Raw genomic sequence first — 19,776 nt, forward strand, 5'->3', positions numbered from 1 at the left:
ATTCAGGGGAATTAAGGATAATAAAGATATTAATTGTACAACTTTTTGTACTTTTTTTCTAGTTTTTTGAGTCGCCAGCCATGTATGGCCAAAAGTCGCTAATTGAATGCCAACGTTGCTTAATCGCCAACACACTGGGACTCACTGAAGGACTGACTGAATAAAAAAGATAATTAAGATAATTGTGTACTTTTCTCTTCTGATATTTTCTCTAAGGACCCCAAGCTATCTGCAAGCAGCAATAATGTCTGACAGACAGGAGAGCAGAGTGGTCAGTGATGAATGGCAAGGGAACAGGCTGATTTGTACTGAGGAGAAAGAGAGAGAGAGAGCCAATTACAGTGAAATATATTCCAAAAGAGCCAAGTGACTAGCTGAAGGCAGGGACAAATGCCTTGGAGTGACCAAGAAGAGTGCAAAGTACCAAATGGCAAAATGTGGGAAGACCAACAGGAAGATCTGCTTTTACCACTTATCTTCACAACCAAAAAGTCGCTAAATGATGTTTTTAGTCGCTAGCCAGGTATGGCCAAAAGACGCGAAATCTAGCGGCAAAGTCGGTCAATCACACAGTGAAACAAATAATTTTAAAAAGATAGTAATCGTACAATGTCTTGTACTTTTGTCTTCTTTCTTAATATTTCTCAAAGGACACCAAAATGTCGCTATCTGCAGGCAGCTTGCTAGCTATGATGGCAGCAACAATGTACCTTAGAGTGACTGACCAACAAGAGCTCAAAGTACCTAATGGCAAAATGTGGAGAGACAGACACAATAAATTGCATTAAGATGAAGAGAACTGTTGCTATTATTAATCTTAACATCAACCAGAAAGTCGCTAAATGTCACCAGCCAGGTATGGCCAAAAGTCGCTTAATTGGCCACACACAGTAACAGAGAAACTAACAAAAAAAAGATCATAAAGATAATAGTTGTACAACTGTGTGTACTTTTGTCTTCTTTCTAAATATTTTCCCAAAGGACACCAAAATGTTGCTATCTGCAGGCGGGAGCGTGCCTATGTTCCCCGGGTCCTATGTTCCCCGGGTCCTATGTTCCCCGGTTGTTCCTGGGTCTTTGTATGCGACCGGGGAACTTAGGACCCTTTTTCTAAAAAAGGGTCCTATGTTCCCTGCATTGTATCTGGCGAAATTGCGAAATTGTGCCCTGACCAAAACCATCCCTAAACCTAACCTGTCACAGGGCGTTGTGGAGCACTTTTTTTTGGCGAAATTGTGCCCTGACCAAAACTATCCCTAAACCTAACCTGTCACAGGGCGTTGTGGAGCACTTTTTTGGCGAAATTGTGCCCTGACCAAAACCATCCCTAAACCTAACCTGTCACAGGGCGTGCGGCAGCAGATAGAGCAACTCAAACGCGAACTTCCTTCCTTCGACAACTTAAACGCGTCTCTGTCATGCGTGTCTGCGTGCGTCTTACTTAGTCGCGCATTGGAAGCAGCGGGGAACATAGAACCCTTTTCTGGAAAAAGTGTTGTACGTTCCCCGCAGCGGGGAACATAGAACCCTTTTTTTAAAAAAGGGTCCTTAGTTCCCCGGTAGAGGGGAACATAGGACCCGGGTAACATAGGGACGGGGAACATAGGGATGACCCGCTGCAGGCAGCTTGCTAGCTATGATGGCAGCAACGATGTCTGCCAGACAGGAGAGAGTGGTCAGTGACGATCGAATCGAGAAAATGACAAAATGGGTCAAAGACCAAAAAGTTATTAACTGACAGCAGTGACAAATGTCAGACTGTAAACTTTCTCGAAAGAAAAGGACAAAATGGGAAGATGCTGATAATAACAGCAAAATGGAAAATATAAGAATTTCCAAGTAATGCTCAACTCAAGTGTGTGTGTGTGTGTGTGTGCGCGCGTTAAACTTCTTGTTGAATGATTTCAAATTATCTCTGAGTCTGAACTGAGGGAAAGGAAACCAAATTTTGAGCAGTCTCTCACGAGTTCAAAATACCAAATGAGGAGATTCTAAAAGAACAGACCGGTTTATGAAAGACTCGATGGGGGAGGGGCACAGCTAAGAATACTTGAGTGAGATTCTGTGATCCAAATTCGAGATAGAGCTTTTTGATAATGATAATTTGTCAGAGTAAGGTTGTGTAATCAAAATTTGAGAATGAGCTTTGTCAATCAATCAAGAATATTTGCATTAAGTTCTGTGATCAAAATTCAGAAACAACCTTTAATAATTGATAAAGAATATGTGAGTGAGGTTGTGTGATCCATCCAATTTGAGAATTAGCTTTGATAATAATGATTGAGAGCCTCTGGCCCTCTGTGGATCATGGCCGCGGGGCCAATTTTGCCTGGCCCCTTGGGGCCTCTGTGGGTCGTGGCCGCGGGGCCAAGTTGGCCTGGCCCCTTGGGGCCTCTGACCCTCTATGGATCGGGGCCAAGTTGGCCTGACCCCTCGGGGCCTCTGGCCCTCTATGGATCATGGCCGCGGGGCCAAGTTGGCCTGACCCCTTAGGACCTCAGGCCCTCTGTGGGTCGCGGCCGCGGGGCCAAGTTGACCTGGCCCCTTGGGGCCTCTTACCCTCTATGGATCGTGGCCGCGGGGCCAAGTTGACCTGGCCCCTTGGGGCCTCTGGCCTTCTGTAGCTCGCGGCCGCGGGGCCAAGTTGGCCTGGCCCTTTGGGGCCTCTGGCCTTCTGTGGGTCGTGGCCGCGGGGCCAAGTTGGCCTGGCCCCTTGGGGCCTCTGACCGTCTATGGATCGTGGCCGCGGGGCCAAGTTGACCTGGCCCCCTGGGGCCTCTGACCCTCTATGGATCGTGGCCGCGGGGCCAAGTTGGCCTGGCCCCTTGGGGCCTCTGACCGTCTATGGATCATGGCCGCGGGGCCATGTTGGCCTGGCCCCTTGGGGCCTCTGGCCCTCTGTGGGTCGCGGCCGCGGGGCCAAGTTGACCTGGCCCCTTGGGGCCTCTTACCCTCTATGGATCATGGCCGCGGGGCCAAGTTGGCCTGGCCCCTTGGGGCTTAAGATTATTATTTTTGCAAAAGTAGTTTTGCTTGGGTCGCGGCCGCGGGGCCAAGTTGGCCTGGCCCCTTGGGGCCTCTGGCCCCCTGGGCCTGGGCCCGGTAGGCCCGGTCATTAATCCACCTATGGTGTGTGTGTGAGTGTGTGTGTGTGAGGATGTGGGTGAGTGTGTGTGAGTGTGTGTGAGTATGTGTGTGTGTGCGTGAGAATGTGTGTGTGTGTGAGTGTGTGTGTGTGAGTATGTGGGTGAGTGTGTGAGAGTGTGTGTGAGTATGTGTGTGTGTGTGTGAGTGTGTGTGTGTGAGTATGTGTGTGAGTATGTGTGAGTGTGTGTGTGTCTGTGTGTGTGTGAGTGTCTGTGTGAGAATGTGTGTGTGTGTGTGTGTGTGTGAGAGTGTGTGTGAGGATGTGTGTGTGTGTATGTGTGAGTGTCTGTGTGAGTATGTGTGAGTGTGTATGTGTGTGAGTATGCGTGTGTGCGTGTGTGTGTGTGTGTGTGTGTGTGCATGAGTGTGTGTGAGTGTGTGTGTGTGAGGATGTGTGAGTGTGTCTGTGTGAGTATGTGTGTGTGAGTATGTGTGAGTGTGTATGTGTGTGAGTATGCGTGTGTGTGTGTGTGTGTGTGTGTGTGCATGAGTGTGTGTGAGTGTGTGTGTGTGCATGAGTGTGTGTGAGTGTGTGTGTGAGGATGTGTGAGTGTGTCTGTGTGAGTATGTGTGTGAGTGTGAGTATGCATGTGTGTGTGAGTATGTGTGTGAGTGTGTGTGTGTGTGAGTATGTGTGTGTGTGTGTGTGTGAGTATGTGTGTGTGTGTGTGTGAGTATGCGTGTGTGTGTGTGTGTGAGTATGTGTGTGTGTGTGTGTGTGTGTGAGTATGCGTGAGTGTGTGTGTGTGAGTATGTGTGTGTGTGTGTGTGAGTATGTGTGAGTATGTGTGTGAGTGTGAGTATGCATGTGTGTGTGAGTATGTGTGTGAGTGTGTGTGTGTGAGTATGTGTGTGTGTGTGTGTGTGAGTATGTGTGTGTGTGTGTGTGTGTGTGAGTATGCGTGTGTGTGTGAGTATGTGTGTGTGCGTGAGTATGTGTGTGTGTGTGTGAGTATATGTGTGTGTGTGTGTGAGTGTGCGTGAGTATGTGTGTGAGTGTGTGTGAGAGTGTGTTTGTGCGTGTAAGTGTGTGAGTGTGTGTGTGTGTGAGTATGCGTGTGTGTGTGAGTATGTGTGTGTGCGTGAGTATGTGTGTGTGTGTGTGAGTATATGTGTGTGTGTGTGTGAGTGTGCGTGAGTATGTGTGTGAGTGTGTGTGAGAGTGTGTTTGTGCGTGTAAGTGTGTGAGTGTGTGTGTGTGTGTGAGTGTGCGTGAGTATGTGTGTGTGAGGATGTGTGTGTGTGTGTGAGAGAGTGTGTGTGCGTGTAAGTGTGTGAGTGTGCGTGAGTATGTGTGTGTGTGTGTGAGTATGTGTGTGTGTGTGTGTGTGAGTGTCTGTGTGACTATGCGTGTTAGTGTGTGAGGATGTGAGTATGCGTGTGTGTGAGTATGCGTGTGTGTGAGTATGCGTGTGTGTGAGTATGTGTGTGTGTGTGTGAGTATGCGTGTGTGTGTGTGTGTGATGACATCATCAAAAAACCCCACCAACAAGCAAATATTATTCATCGTTTTCTTTATTTTACAAATTGTACAGTCATTCTTGTAACCATGGCGACATCATCCCTTTTTATTTGGGGGTCTGTCGATGGTTACCGCGGCAACAGCTCTCATGTATCTCGACAACAAACTACTTTGATGGCGACGTGTGCGTTAATGTGTGCTGAGGATTAATGATAGCTTAGCATGTGGCGAGAGAGGCGAGGTCACGTGACCGCGAGCGCATTGGATGCTTTTTGATGTTAATTCAAGTTTAGCGTGTTTAAGTTGCTACTTAAATGTTCCCCTCCAGTGGTTGTCCCCAAACGTCTCTAAGGTGACTACGGATGTCACTTCCTGCGCAGACAGGAAGTGGAGGCTGGGTGGCGGCGGAGGTGAGCGATGACAAAGAGCGAGGAGGAGGATGTTTAGCTGCTGATGGACAAGATGGCCGACGTGTCTTTCGCCTTGTCGAAGAAGATGGACGCCTCCTTGGCCGCCTTCAGTTTGACGTGCGCCGCGCTCGGCGAACCTTCCGCCGCGTTCCGCTGGCACGCCTTGCAGCAGCAGCAGCAGCAGTCCACAAAGGCCCCGCCCAGCGCCTGCGGGAACGCAACACAGCGCCAACGCGCCGTCAAACACGGACAAAAAAAGGCCACGCCTTCAAAAATATATGACAAAGCTAAGATGTTAACGTTAGCATGCTAACAGTTAGCATGTGTCAAGTACAAAAAAATGTACGACTCTGAGCTGTATACCTTCAAAAATATATAGAAAAGCTAACATGCTAACGTTAGCATGCGTCAAGTACAAAAATGTATGACTCTAAGCTGTATACCTTCAAAAATATATAAAAAACAAACATGCTAACTGTTAGCATGCTAACGTTAGCATGTTAGCTTTTTTATATATATTCTTGAAGGAATATATATATAAAAGCTAACATGTCAACGTTAGCATGCTAACAGTTAGCATGCGTCAAGTACAAAAATGTATGATTCTGAGGTGTATACCTTCAAAAATATATAAACAGCTAACATGCTAATATTAGCATGCGTCAAGTACAAAAATGTTAGACTCTAAGCTGTATACCTTAAAAAATATATAAAAAAAGCTAACATGCTAATGTTAGCATGCTAACGTTAGCATGTTAGCTTTTGTATATATATTCCTGAACGAATATATAAAAAAGCTAACATGTTAACGTTAACATGCTAACAGTTAGCATGCGTCAAGTACAAAAAATGTACGACTGAGCTGTATACCTTCAAAAATATATATAAAAAAGCTAACATGCTAACTGTTAGCATGCAAACGTTAGCATGTTAGCTTTTTTATATATATTCTTGAAGGAATATATATATAAAAGCTAACATGTTAACGTTAGCATGCTAACAGTTAGCATGCGTCAAGTACAAAGAATGTACGACTCTGAGCTGTATTCCCTTCAAAATATATAACATGTTAGCTTTTTTATATATATTCCTGAAGGAATATATAAAACAGCTAAGATGTTAACGTTAACATGTTAACGTTAGCATGCTAACAGTTAGCATGCTTCAAGTACAAAAATGTATGACTCTGAGCTGTATACCTTCAAAAATATATAAAAAAAGTTAACATGCTAACGTTAGCATGTTAGCAGTTAGCATGCTTCAAGTACAAAAATGTATGACTCTGAGCTGTATACCTTCAAAAATATATAAAAAAAAGTTAACATGCTAACTTTAGCATGTTAGCTTTTTTATATATATTTATATAAAAAAGCTAACATGTTAACGTTAACATGCTAACAGTTAGCATGCATCAAGTACAAAAATGTATGACTCTGAGTTTTATACCTTCAAAAATATATAGAAAAGCTAACATGCTAACTTTAGCATGCTAACAGTTAGCATGCCTCAAGTGCCAAAATTGATGACCCTGAGGTATACTTCAGAATTATATAAAAAGTTAACAAGCTAATGTTAGCGTGTTAACAGTTAGCATGTGTCAAGTATCAAAATGTATGACTGAGGTGTATACCTTCAAAAATATTTAAAAAAGCTAACATGCTAACATTAGCATGCTAACAGTTAGCATGCCTCAAGTGCCAAAATTGATGACTCTGAGGTGTATACCTTCAGGAATATATAAAAGAAGCCAACATGCAAACGTTAGCGTGCTAACAGTTAGCATGCATCTAGTGCCAAAAATGATGACTCCGAGGTATACTTCAAAAATATATAAATGAGCTATCATGCTAACGTTAGCGCGCTAACTACTAGCATGCCTCAAGTACAAAAATGTATGACTGAGCTGTATACCTTCAAAAATATATTTTAAAAAAAGCTAACATGTTAACGTTAGCATGCTAACAGTTAGCATGCGTCAAGTATCAAAATATATGACTCTGAGCTGTAAAACTTCCGGAATATACAAAAAAAAAGCTAACATGTTAACGTTACCATGCTAACAGTTAGCATGCGTCTAGTGCCAAAATGGATAACTGAGGTATACTTCAAAAATATATGAATTAGCTAACATGCTAACGTTAGCATGCGTCAAGTACCAAAATGTATGACTATGAGCTGTAAACCTTCAGGAATATATATATATTTTAAAAAGCTAACATGTTAACGTTAACATGCTAACAGTTAGCATGCGTCAAGGACCAAAATGTATGACTCCGACATGTATACCTTAAAAATATTTTAAAAAGCTAATACGCTAACATTAGCATGCTAACATTAGCGTGCTAACAGTTAGCATGCGTCAAGTACCAAATTGTATGACTCTAAGCCTTAGAGTCATACAATTTGGTACTTGACGCATGCTAACTGTTAGCACGCTAATGTTAGCGTGTTAGTTTTTTTCATATTTTTGAAGGTATACACCTCAGAGTCATACAATTTGGTACTTGACGCATGCTAACTGTTAGCACACTAATGTTAGCGTGTTAGCTTTTTTACATATTTTAGACTCTAAGGTCTAAAACTTCAAAAATATGTAAAAAAGCTAACACGCTAACATTAGTGTGCTAACAGTTAGCATGCGTCAAGTACCAAATTGTATGACTCTGAGGTGTATACCTTCAAAAATATGAAAAAAACTAACACGCTAACATTAGCGTGCTAACAGTTAGCATGCGTCAAGGACCAAAATGTATTTTTCTGAGGTGTATACCTTCAAAAATATGTAAAAAAGCTAACACGCTAACATTAGCGTGCTAAATGTTAGCATGCGTCAAGTACCAAAATGTATATTTCTGAGGTGTATACCTTCAAAAATATGTAAAAAAGCTAACACGCTAACATTAGCGTGCTAAATGTTAGCATGCGTCAAGTACCAAATTGTATGACTCTGAGGTGTATACCTTCAAAAATATGTAAAAAATCTAACATGCTAACGTTAGCATGCTAACAGTTAGCATGCATCAAGTACTAAATGTATAACTCTGAGGTGTATACCTTCAAAAATATGCAAAAAAGCTAACAAACTAAAGTTAGCGTGCTAAAAGTTAGCATGCCACCTACCTTGCACAGGCAGAGGAGCAGCACCGGCGTGACGGCGGACTTGAGGAACAACAGGAAGTGATGCAGGAGCGCCAGCGTGGCCGCCGTGGCCTCGGAGACGGCGACGTCGGCGTACGCCAGCGCGATGGCGCACACGTGCTGGGGCAGCACGCAGGCGCCGTACACCAGCGCCAACGCCAGCAGCGTGCAGTTGAGCTGCTTCTCCGCCTCCTGCTGATGATGGCGCTTGTGGCCGGCGGCCTGGTCGCCGTGGTTACGCTGCTTCTGCGCCGAGCTGGAGTCGCTGTGGACGTTCCTGGTGGCCATCTGGCAGAGGACGGTGAAGAGCACCGGCAGGCAGAAGTAGCAACCAAACATCCACCACATGCGACCCTGTTGGGCGCCACAGGAAGCTCATTACCCTCAACTCCCCACTGACTTTTTCCCTACGCTTTCACCCTGCGGCTCATCAAACGGTGCGGCTATTTTAAAACTAAACTGCCAAAAAAAAAAGTAGCATTTCAATGTTATAGCAGTTAGCATGTGTCAAGTCCCAAATGATTTGACTCTGAGTTGTTCTGCAAAATTTGCGAAAAAAGTAAGCATGCACATTTTAGTAATGCTAACTTTATGTTAGCAATACATGCTAACATAACATTAGTAATGATAATGGTAGTATGCTGGATGTTAATAGAATGATAACAATAACATGTGTCAAGCACAAAGAAGCTATAAGAGTCTGAGGCGTTCGGCTGCAAAACTGGCTAAAAAAAGTTAGCATTTCAAAGCTGTAGCATGCGAATATTGGCATGCTAACAGTTAGCATGTTACAAGTACAAAGTTATTTGACTCTAAGGCATTCTTCTGCAAAATTGGCGAAAAAAGTAAGCATACAAATGTTAGTAATGTTAACACTATGTTAGCAATAAATGCTAACATAACATTAGTAATGATAATGTGGATGTCAATATTAGCATGCTAACAATTAAACATGTCAAGCAGCAAATTGTATGATTCTGAGACGTTTGGCTTCAAAACTGGCTAAACAGAGTTAGCATTTCAATGTTATAGCAGTTAGCATGTGTCAAGTCCCAAATGATTTGACTCTAAGGCGTTCCGCTGCAAAATTGTCTTAAAAAGTAAGCATGCGAATGTTAGTAATGCTAACATTATGTTAGCAATAAATGCTAACGTAACGTTAGTAATGATAATGTTAGTATGCTGGGTGTTTTTAACATGCTAACAGTAAAGATGTGTCTAGCACCAAGCTATATGAGTCTGAGGCTTTCGGCAGGAAAACCCGTTGAAAAAGTTAGCATATTATTGTCATATCATGCTGATATTAGCATGCTAACAGTTAGCATATGTCAAGTTATTTGACTCTAAGGGGTTCCGCTGCAAAATTGTCAAAAAAAAGTAAGCATGCTAATGTTAGTAATGCTAACATTACGTTAGCATTTATTGCTAACGTAATGTTAGTAATGATAATGTTAGTATGCCGGCTGCTATTAGCATGCTAACAATTAACATGTGTCAAGCACCAAGCTATAAGAGTCTGAGGCTTTCGGCAGGAAAACCAGCTGAAAAATTTAGCACATTAATGTCATAGCATGCTAGCATACTGATATTAGCATGCTAACCGTTAGCATATGTCAACTTATTTGACTCTAAGGCGTTCCGCTGCAAAATTGTCTAGAAAAAGTAAGCATGCGAATGTTAGTAATGCTAACATTACGTTAACATTTATTGCTAACGTAATGTTAGTAATGATAATGTTAGTATGCCGGCTGCTATTAGCATGCTAACAATTAACATGTGTCAAGCACCAAGCTATATGAGTCTGAGGCTTTCGGCAGGAAAACCAGCTGAAAAATTTAGCACATTAATGTCATAGCATGCTAGCATGCTGATATTAGCATGCTAACCGTTAGCATATGTCAACTTATTTGACTCTAAGGCGTGCCGCTGCAAAATTGTCTAGAAAAAGTAAGCATGCGAATGTTAGTAATGCTAACATTACGTTAACATTTATTGCTAACGTAATGTTAGTAATGATAATGTTAGTATGCCGGCTGCTATTAGCATGCTAACAATTAACATGTGTTTAGCACCAAGCTACATGAGTCTGAGGCTTTCGGCAGGAAAACCAGATGAAAAATTTAGCACATTAATGTCATAGCATGCTAGCATACTGATATTAGCATGCTAACCGTTAGCATATGTCAAGTTATTTGACTCTAAGGTGTTCCGCTGCAAAATTGTCTAAAAAAAGTAAGCATGCGAATGTTAGTAATGCTAACACTACGTTAGCGATAAATGCTAACGTAACGTTAGTAATGATAATGTTAGTATGCTGGGTGTTTTTAACATGCTAACAGTTAGCATGTGTCTAGCACCAAGCTACATGAGTCTGAGGCTTTCGGCAGGAAAACCGGCTGAAAAAGTTAGCATTTTACTGTCATAGCATGCTAGCATGCTAACAGTTAGCATGTGTGAACTTATTTGACTCCAAGGCGTTTTGCTGCAAAATTGGCTAAAAATGTGGTGGGTGTGGCTTATATATGGGGGGCGTGGCCTCACCTGGTGGTACCTGAGCATCAGCGAGTGCAGGGAGTCGGGTAGGAGGAGGGAGAGCGGCGAGGAGGCGGTGATGACGCAGGAGTCCACCGGGGGCCCCACAGCGGGGGTGGTCCTGGCCAGCTGCCACAGGAAGAGCTCGGGGCCCGACAGCAGCAGGGCGGCGAGCCACACCAGCAGCAGCTTGAGCAGCACCGAGCGGCAGCGCTCCACTCGCCGCGTCTTGGGCTGCGACGAGCTGGTGGCGGCGTGGAAGCGGTCGATGCCCAGAGCGCACAGCGTGAAGGAGGTGACGCCCAGAGACACCACCTGGATGCCCCAGAGGGGGAACCGTGAGATGTCGGGGGGAGGAGGCGTAATGCCATCTTTAGTGTTAGTAAAGAACTGTCTTCACATATACAGATAAGAAGAAAATAAACATTCACTGCAGGGGGGGTGTGAAAAAATTCTTAAATACAGGTTTGGGTGCCCAGGGGGGGCACCGTGAGATGTCGGGGCAAGGGGGCGTAATGCCATCTTTAGTGTTAGTAAAGAACTATCTTCACATATACAGATAAGAAAAAATAAACATTAACTTTAGGGGGGGCGTGAAAAAAAATCTTGAATAGAGGAGTGGGCGCCCCAGGGGGGGCACCGTGAGATGTTGGAGGAAGGGGGCGTAATGCCATCTTTAGTGTTAGTAAAGAACTATCTTGACATATACAGATAAGAAAAAAAACCATTCACTTTAGGGGGGGGGGGGGCGTGAAAACAATTCTTAAATAGAGGAGTGGGTGCCCAGGGGGGACACCGTGAGATGTCGGGGGAGGGGCGTAATGCCATCTTTAGTGTTAGTAAAGAACTATCTTGACATATACAGATAAGAAAAAAATAAACATTCACTTCAGGGTGGGGGCATGAAAAAAAATCTTAAATAGAGGAGTGGGCGCCCCAGGGGGGGCCCCGTGAGATGTCGGGGGAAGGGGGGGGTAATGCCATCTTTAGTGTTAGTAAAGAACTATCTTGACATATACAGATAAGAAGAAAAAAACATTTACTTTAGGGGGGGCGTGAAAACAATTCTTAAATAGAGGAGTGGGTGCCCAGGGGGGGCCCCGTGAGATGTCGGGGGAGGGGCGTAATGCCATCTTTAGTGTTAGTAAAGAACTATCTTGACATATACAGATAAGAAGAAAAAAACATTCACTTTAGGGGGGGCATGAAAAAATTCTTAAATAGAGGAGTGGGCTCCCCAGGGGGGGAACCGTGAGATGTCGGGGGAGGGGCGTAATGCCATCTTTAGTGTTAGTAAAGAACTATCTTGACATATACAGATAAGAAAAAAATAAACATTCACTTCAGGGTGGGGGCATGAAAAAAAATCTTAAATAGAGGAGTGGGCGCCCCAGGGGGGGCCCCGTGAGATGTCGGGGGAAGGGGGCGTAATGCCATCTTTAGTGTTAGTAAAGAACTATCTTGACATATACAGAGAAGAAAAAATAAACATTCACTTTAGGGGGGGGCGTGAAAAAAATTCTTAAATAGAGGAGTGGGCGCCCCACGGGGGGACCGTGAGATGTTGGAGGAAGGGGGCGTAATGCCATCTTTAGTGTTAGTAAAGAACTATCTTGACATATACAGATAAGAAGAAAATAAACATTCGCTTTAGGGGGGGGGCGTGAAAACAATTCTTAAATAGAGGAGTGGGTGCCCAGGGGGGGGCACCGTGAGATGTCGGGGGAGGGGGCGTAATGCCATCTTTAGTGTTAGTAAAGAACTATCTTGGCATATACAGATAAGAAAAAAAAACATTCACTTTAGGGGGGGGGCGTGAAAAAAAATCTTAAATAGAGGAGTGGGTGCCCAGGGGGGGCACCATGAGATGTTGGAGGAAGGGGGCGTAATGCCATCTTTAGTGTTAGTAAAGAACTATCTTGGCATATACAGATAAGAAAAAAAAAACATTCACTTTAGGGGGGGGGGCGTGAAAACAATTCTTAAATAGAGGAGTGGGTGCCCAGGGGGGGCACCGTGAGATGTCGGGGGAGGGGGCGTAATGCCATCTTTAGTGTTAGTAAAGAACTATCTTGGCATATACAGATAAGAAAAAAAAACATTCACTTTAGGGGGGGGGGCGTGAAAACAATTCTTAAATAGAGGAGTGGGCACCCCAGGGGGGGCACCGTGAGATGTCGGGGGAGGGGGCGTAATGCCATCTTTAGTGTTAGTAAAGAACTATCTTGGCATATACAGATAAGAAAAAAAAACATTCACTTTAGGGGGGGGGCGTGAAAAAAAATCTTAAATAGAGGAGTGGGTGCCCAGGGGGGGCACCATGAGATGTTGGAGGAAGGGGGCGTAATGCCATCTTTAGTGTTAGTAAAGAACTATCTTGACATATACAGATAAGAAGAAAAAAACATTCACTTTAGGGGGGGGCGTGAAAAAAAATCTTTAATAGAGAAGTGGGTTCCCCGGGGGGAGGGCGTGAGATGTCGGGGGAAGGGGGCGTAATGCCATCTTTAGTGTTAGTAAAGAACTATCTTGACATATACAGATAAGAAAAAATAAACATTAACTTTAGGGGGGGCGTGAAAAAAATTCTTAAATAGAGGAGTGGGTGCCCCAGGGGGGGAACCATGAGATGTCGGGGGAAGGGGGCGTAATTCCATCTTTGGTGTTAGTAAACAACTATCTTGACATATACAGATAAGAAAATAAAAACATTCACTTTAGGAGGGGCGTGAAAACAATTATGACCCTTAGGGGGGGCGTGAAATTTTTTTTAAATAGAGGAGTGGGTGCCCTGGGGGAGGGGCACCGTGAGGTGTCGAGGGGAAGGGGGCGTAATGCCATCTTTAGTGTTAGTAAAGAACTATCTTGACATATACAGAGAAGAAAAAATAAACATTCACTTTAGGGGGGGGCGTGAAAAAAATTCTGTCCCCTATGGGGGCCGTGACAGAAAGCCTACCGCCCGAATGCAGCTGAGATAGGGTCCAGCGACCCCCCGCGACCCCAAAAGGGACAAGCGGTAGAAAATGGATGGATTGATGGATTGATGAACTGGGGGCAAAAAAAAATCATGTCCCTTAGAAAGATTTAACTGTGAGCAAGTTCCAAGCAGACCCTTTAGGGCAGTGCTTTTTAAATAGTAAGGTGGGCCCCCCTTGGGGGGGGGGGAATAAAGTGTCGGGAGTAAAGGGGGCGTGTGAGGAAATGGTGTAGTAAAATTTTTTGCAAAGAACTATCTTGACATATACAGATAAAAAAATACAAGCCCCGTTTCCATATGAGTTGGGAAATTGTGTTAGATGTAAATATAAACGGAATACAATGATTTGCAAATCCTTTTCAACCCATATTCAATTGAATGCACTACAAAGACAACATATTTGATGTTCAAACTCATAAACTTTATTTTTTTTTTTTGCAAATAATAATTAACTTAGAATTTCATGGCTGCGACACGTGCCAAAGTAGTTGGGACAGGGCATGTTCACCACTGTGTTACATGGCCTTTCCTTTTAACAACACTCAGTAAACGTTTGGGAACTGAGGAGACACATTTTTGAAGTGGAATTCTTTCCCATTCTTGCTTGATGTACAGCTTAAGTTGTTCAACAGTCCGGGGGTCTCCCTTGTGGTATTTTAGGCTTCATAATGTGCCACACATTTTCAATGGGAGACAGGTCTGGACTACAGGCAGGCCAGTCTAGTACCCGCACTCTTTTACTATGAAGCCACGTTGATATAACACGTGGCTTGGCATTGTCTTGCTGAAATAAGCAGGGGCGTCCATGGTAACGTTGCTTGGATGGCAACATATGTTGCTCCAAAACCTGTATGTACCTTTCAGCATTAATGGTGCCTTCACAGATGTGTAAGTTACCCATGTCTTGGGCACTAAAACACCCCCATACCATCACAGATGCTGGCTTTTACACTTTGCGCCTATAACAATCCGGATGGTTCTTTTACTCTTTGGTCCGGAGGACACGACGTCCACAGTTTTCAAAAACAATTTGAAATGTGGACTCGTCAGACCACAGAACACTTTTCCACTTTGTATCAGTCCATCTTAGATGAGCTCAGGCCCAGCGAAGCCGACGGCGTTTCTGGGTGTTGTTGATAAACGGTTTTCGCCTTGCATAGGAGAGTTTTAACTTGCACTTACAGATGTAGCGACCAACTGTAGTTACTGACAGTGAGTTTCTGAAGTGTTCCTGAGCCCATGTGGTGATATCCTTTACACACTGATGTCGCTTGTTGATGCAGTACAGTCTGAGGGATCGAAGGTCACGGGCTTAGCTGCTTACGTGCAGTGATTTCTCCAGATTCTCTGAACCCTTTGATGATATTACGGAGCGTAGATGGTGAAATCCCTAAATTCCTTGCAATAGCTGCTTGAGAAAGGTTTTTCTTAAACTGTTCAACAATTTGCTCACGCATTTGTTGACAAAGTGGTGACCCTCGCCCCATCCTTGTTTGTGAATGACTGAGCATTTCATGGAATCTACTTTTATACCCAATCATGGCACCCACCTGTTCCCAATTTGCCTGTTCACCTGTGGGATGTTCCAAATAAGTGTTTGATGAGCATTCCTCAACTTTATCAGTATTTATTGCCACCTTTCCCAACTTCTTTGTCACGTGTTGCTGGCATCAAATTCTAAAGTTAATGATTACTTGCAAAAAAAAAAATATGTTTATCAGTTTGAACATCAAATATGTTGTCTTTGTAGCATATTCAACTGAATATGGGTTGAAAAGGATTTGCAAATCATTGTATTCCGTTTATATTTACATCTAACACAATTTCCCAACTCATAGAAACGGGGTTTGTACATATATTAACTTTAGGGGGGACGTGAAAAAATGTTGTTCTCTGCGGGGGGCATGACTAGTATGGGGGGGTGTAAGAGGCAACAGCATAATAGGGTATAATTTGACACATACAGATAAATAAATAAACATTCACATGGGGGCGGGTGCGGGGGAAACTTAAATAGAGGGATGGGCGCCCCGGGGGGTGGGGACACCGTGAGATGTCGGGGGAAGGGGGCGTAATGCCATCTTTAGTGTTAGTAAAGAACTATCTTGACATATACAGATAACAACAACAAAAAACATTCACTTTAGGGGGGAGCGTGTGAAAAAAATTCTTAAATAGAGGGGTGGGTGCCCCAGGGGGGACCGTGAGATGTCGGGGGAAGGGGGCGTAATGCCATCTTTAGTGTTAGTAAAGAACTATCTTGACATATACAGATAACAACAACAAAAAACATTCACTTTAGGGGGGAGCGTGTGAAAAAAATTCTTAAATAGAGGGGTGGGTGCCCCAGGGGGGACCGTGAGATGTCGGGGGAAGGGGGCGTAATGCCATCTTTAGTGTTAGTAAAGAACTATCTTGACATAAACAGATAAGAAAAAAAACCATTCACTTTAGGGGGGGCGTGAAAAAAATCTTAAATAGAGGAGTGGGCTCCCCAGGGGGGGAGGGGGGGCACCATGAGATGTCGGGGGAAGGGGGCGTAATGTCATCTTAAGTGTTAGTAACTAACTATCTTGACATAAACATATAAGAAAAAAAAACATTCACTTTAGGGGGGGGGGCATGTGAAAAAAATTCTTAAATAGAGGGGTGGGGGCCCCAGGGGGGGAACCGTGAGATGTCGAGGGAAGGGGGCTTAATGCCATCTTTAGTGTTAATAAAGAACTATCTTGACATATATAGATAAGAAAATAAAAACATTCACTTTAGGGGGGGGCGTGAAAAAAATTCTTAAATAGAGGACTGGGTGCCCCAGGGGGGGAACCGTGAGATGTCGGGGGAAGGGGGCGTAAAGCCATCTTTAGAGTTAGTAAAGAACTATCTTGACATATACAGATAAGAAAATAAAAACATTCACTTTAGGGGGGGGCGTGAAAAAAATCTTAAATAGAGGAGTGGACTCCCCAGGGGTGGGGGCACCATGAGATGTCGGGGGAGGCGGGCGTAAAGCCATCTTTAGTGTTAGTAAAGAACTATCTTGACATATACAGATAAGAAAATAAAAACATCCACTTTAGGAGGGGCGTGAAAACAATTATGTACCTTAGGGGGGGGGCGTGAATTTTTTTTTAAAATAGGAGTGGGTGCCCCGGGGAGTAACCGTGAGATGTCCGGGGAAGGGAGCGTAATGCCATCTTTAGTGTTAGTAAAGAACTATCTTGACATATACAGATAAGGAAAAAAAAACATCCACTCTAGGGGGGGCGTGAAAAAAATTCTTAAATAGAGGAGTGGGCGCCCCAGGGGGGGGGCACCATGAGATGTCGGGGGAAGGGGGCGTAATGCCATCTTTAGTGTTAGTAAAGAACTATCTTGACATATACAGTTAAGAAAATAAAAACATTCACTTTAGGGGGGGCGTGAAAAAAATCTTAAATAGAGGAGTGGACACCCCAGGCGGGGGGGGGCCATGAGATGTCGAGGGAAGGGGGCGTAAAGCCGTCTTTAGTGTTAGTAAAGAACTATCTTGACGTATACAGATAAGAAAATAAAAACATTCACTTTAGGGGGGGGCATGAAAAAAATCTTAAATAGAGGAGTGGGCTCCCCAGGGGGGGGGGCACCATGAGATGTCGGGGGAAGGGGGCGTAAAGCCGTCTTTAGTGTTAGTAAAGAACTATCTTGACATATACAGATAAGAAAATAAAAACATTCACTTTAGGAGGGGCATGAAAAAAATTCTGTCCCTTAGGGGGGGGCGTGACAGAAAAAAATGGACAACCACTGTTGTAACTTGACCACTTGCTGATTAAGAACGTGACATGGGCGTGTCTACCTGTAATTACTGGCGCCAGCCCCGCCCCCTTTAGTAGAGCCAACCCCCTGCAAGCCCCGCCTACCTCCATATAAGGCACCATGCGGCAGGTGACGTCGCCCAGGACCCTCCTGTGGGTGAGCTGGTTGAGGAGCACCACGGGCAGGCACAGCACCAGGACCAAGAAGTCCCAGAACGCCATGCTGGCCAGCAGGTAGTTCCAGGACGACCTCATGTAGAAGTTGTTCCACACGATGCACATGACCGCCATGTTGCCCACCACGCCCAGCGCCAGCAGCAGGCCGGCCGCCAGCAAGATGGCGTAGGCGGCGTAGGCGGCGCCCGTCAGCGGGAAGAAGGGGTTGAAGAGTCCCGGGTCTTTGCTGGCGTTCCTCTCGCCGTCCGTCCAGTTGGACAGCGAGCTGACGTGCGGCGGCGTCACCGAGTCGTTCTCGAAGGACTGGCTGAAGGTGGACTGTTGATCGTCTTCGTCGGCGCCGCGAGCCGGGCGGCGGCGCTGCTCCCGGTCTAGGTCCAGGACCTCCGCCAGGTCGGGGCTCTGAGACCTACTGAGGGTTCTGCTGGGCGTGAAGAGCAGCGACGCCAACACCAACAGAACCGCGGTCGACGATGGCGCCATGGTGCTGATCCACTTCAGTCCTCAAGGTCAGCAGGAAGTTCTCACCAAAAAGTTCTGACTTGGGGGGGGGGGGGGAGCTCCTCAAGTGATTCTCCGGTCCAAAGTTCTTCTCTACTCATCCATGAGGGGCCCGAACGGAACCATGAGGGTCCAAGTCCTGTTGGAGCTGCTCCCTTTGGGATGGAGACAGCAGAGTGACTGCGAGTCCTGGACTACGTGGGACAAGCGGCATCCAGGGAGCGCACACGCGTGCGCACATGCACGCCGCCCAGTTCTTGGCTGCATTCTGCCGCCCCCTGCTGGTCATTCACAGTACAGCACGCTGCTAACCTTAGCATGTTTTGCTACAGTTTGTTTACATTATATATATATTTTTCTTCTTCTTTTTCTCCACATTTTAGCGCGCTCTATCTTCCACATTTCCCCCCCGATTCAAAGCGTTCCAACTTCAAACTGTTTAGCCTATTCGGGAATCGCTGGCTTTCCCTTGACTAATTCCAAAAATTCCAGGAGTTGCCAAAATTCCAGGTTTTGCGGGACATTTTTCCCATTCAAAATAAATTGTCCATTTTTCAAACTTCCACCATTTCCACATTTTTCAACCGATTCAACACATTCCACCATCCTGGAAATTCAAACTACCCTTTTTCCAAGTTAAAAAAAATTCCAGGATTTTCCAGATTTCCTGGTTTTCCAAAGCCTTATTTTCACCCTTTTTTCTGGCGACTACTCCTCCCACATTCTTCAACCCACTTTAACCGTTCTACCGTCTAATCATTCCTCTTAATCAGGACAAAAAACAAAGTTGTTTTTTGAACTGGAAAAATTCCCGGTTTTCCCGAAATTCCAGGAATTCCTAAATACCATTTCTCAATTTAACATGTTACTACTTCAACATTTATTCAACCGATTTCAAAAATTCCAACACCAACAATTTCAACTTATTCAGACCATTCAAGTTTTTTACCATTTTCAAAAAAATTCCCACCTTTCCCGAAATTCCCACATTTTTTTTTAGAAATTCCCATTGAAATGAATGGGACATTTTTCAAAGTTCCACAATTCCCACATTTTTCATCTGATTCTAACTGTTCCAACTTTAAAATATTCAACCTATTTGGGAAATGTGTGCTCTACTTCAACAATTCCCCCCAAAATTCCAGGATTTCCCATAATTCCTTTTTTTTCTTCTTCCATTTTCCCCATTCAAAATAAATTGTCCATTTTTCAAAGTTACACCATTTTCACATTTTTCAACCGATTCAAACCATTCCACCTTCAACACATTCCACTATCCTGGAAATTCAAACTTCCCTTTTTCCAAGTTAAAAAAAATTCCAGGAATTTCCAGATTTCCTGGTTTTCCAAAGCCCTATGTTCACCCTTTTTTCTGTCGACTACTCTTTCCACATTTTTCAACCCACTTTAACCGTTCTACCGTCTAATCATTCCTCTTAATCAGAACTGGAAAAATATCCGTTTTTTCCCGAAATTCCAGGAATTCTGTAATATCATATCTTAAATCAACATGTTACTACATTCAACCAATTTCAAAAATTCCAACACCAACAATTTCAACTCATTCAGACCATTCAAGTTTTTTTTATCATTTTCAAAAAAATTCCCGCTTTTCCCAGAATTCCTACATTTTTC

The 19,776-nt window shown here is 44.2% G+C and overlaps 1 protein-coding gene across 1 annotated transcript in view; it reads right to left on the reverse strand.

Moving 5' to 3' along the window:
• Positions 1–4,644: 4,644 nt before the first annotated feature.
• LOC133653418 (G-protein coupled receptor 37-like 1) overlaps positions 4,645–19,776 on the reverse strand; it is a 34,690-nt gene continuing 19,558 nt past the window's right edge. The window contains exons 2-5 of the mRNA XM_062052649.1: positions 17,569–18,296; positions 10,699–11,004; positions 8,140–8,511; positions 4,645–5,226 (exon numbers count right to left, since the gene is read on the reverse strand). Coding sequence (XP_061908633.1) covers positions 5,053–5,226; positions 8,140–8,511; positions 10,699–11,004; positions 17,569–18,123 — 1,407 coding nt within the window. The 5' untranslated portion in view covers positions 18,124–18,296 and the 3' untranslated portion in view covers positions 4,645–5,052. The remainder of the gene's footprint in view (positions 5,227–8,139; positions 8,512–10,698; positions 11,005–17,568; positions 18,297–19,776) is intronic.

Source organism: Entelurus aequoreus, linkage group LG07, assembly GCF_033978785.1.
Source record: "Entelurus aequoreus isolate RoL-2023_Sb linkage group LG07, RoL_Eaeq_v1.1, whole genome shotgun sequence".
In the NCBI taxonomy this organism is placed as follows: Eukaryota; Metazoa; Chordata; class Actinopteri; order Syngnathiformes; family Syngnathidae; genus Entelurus; species Entelurus aequoreus.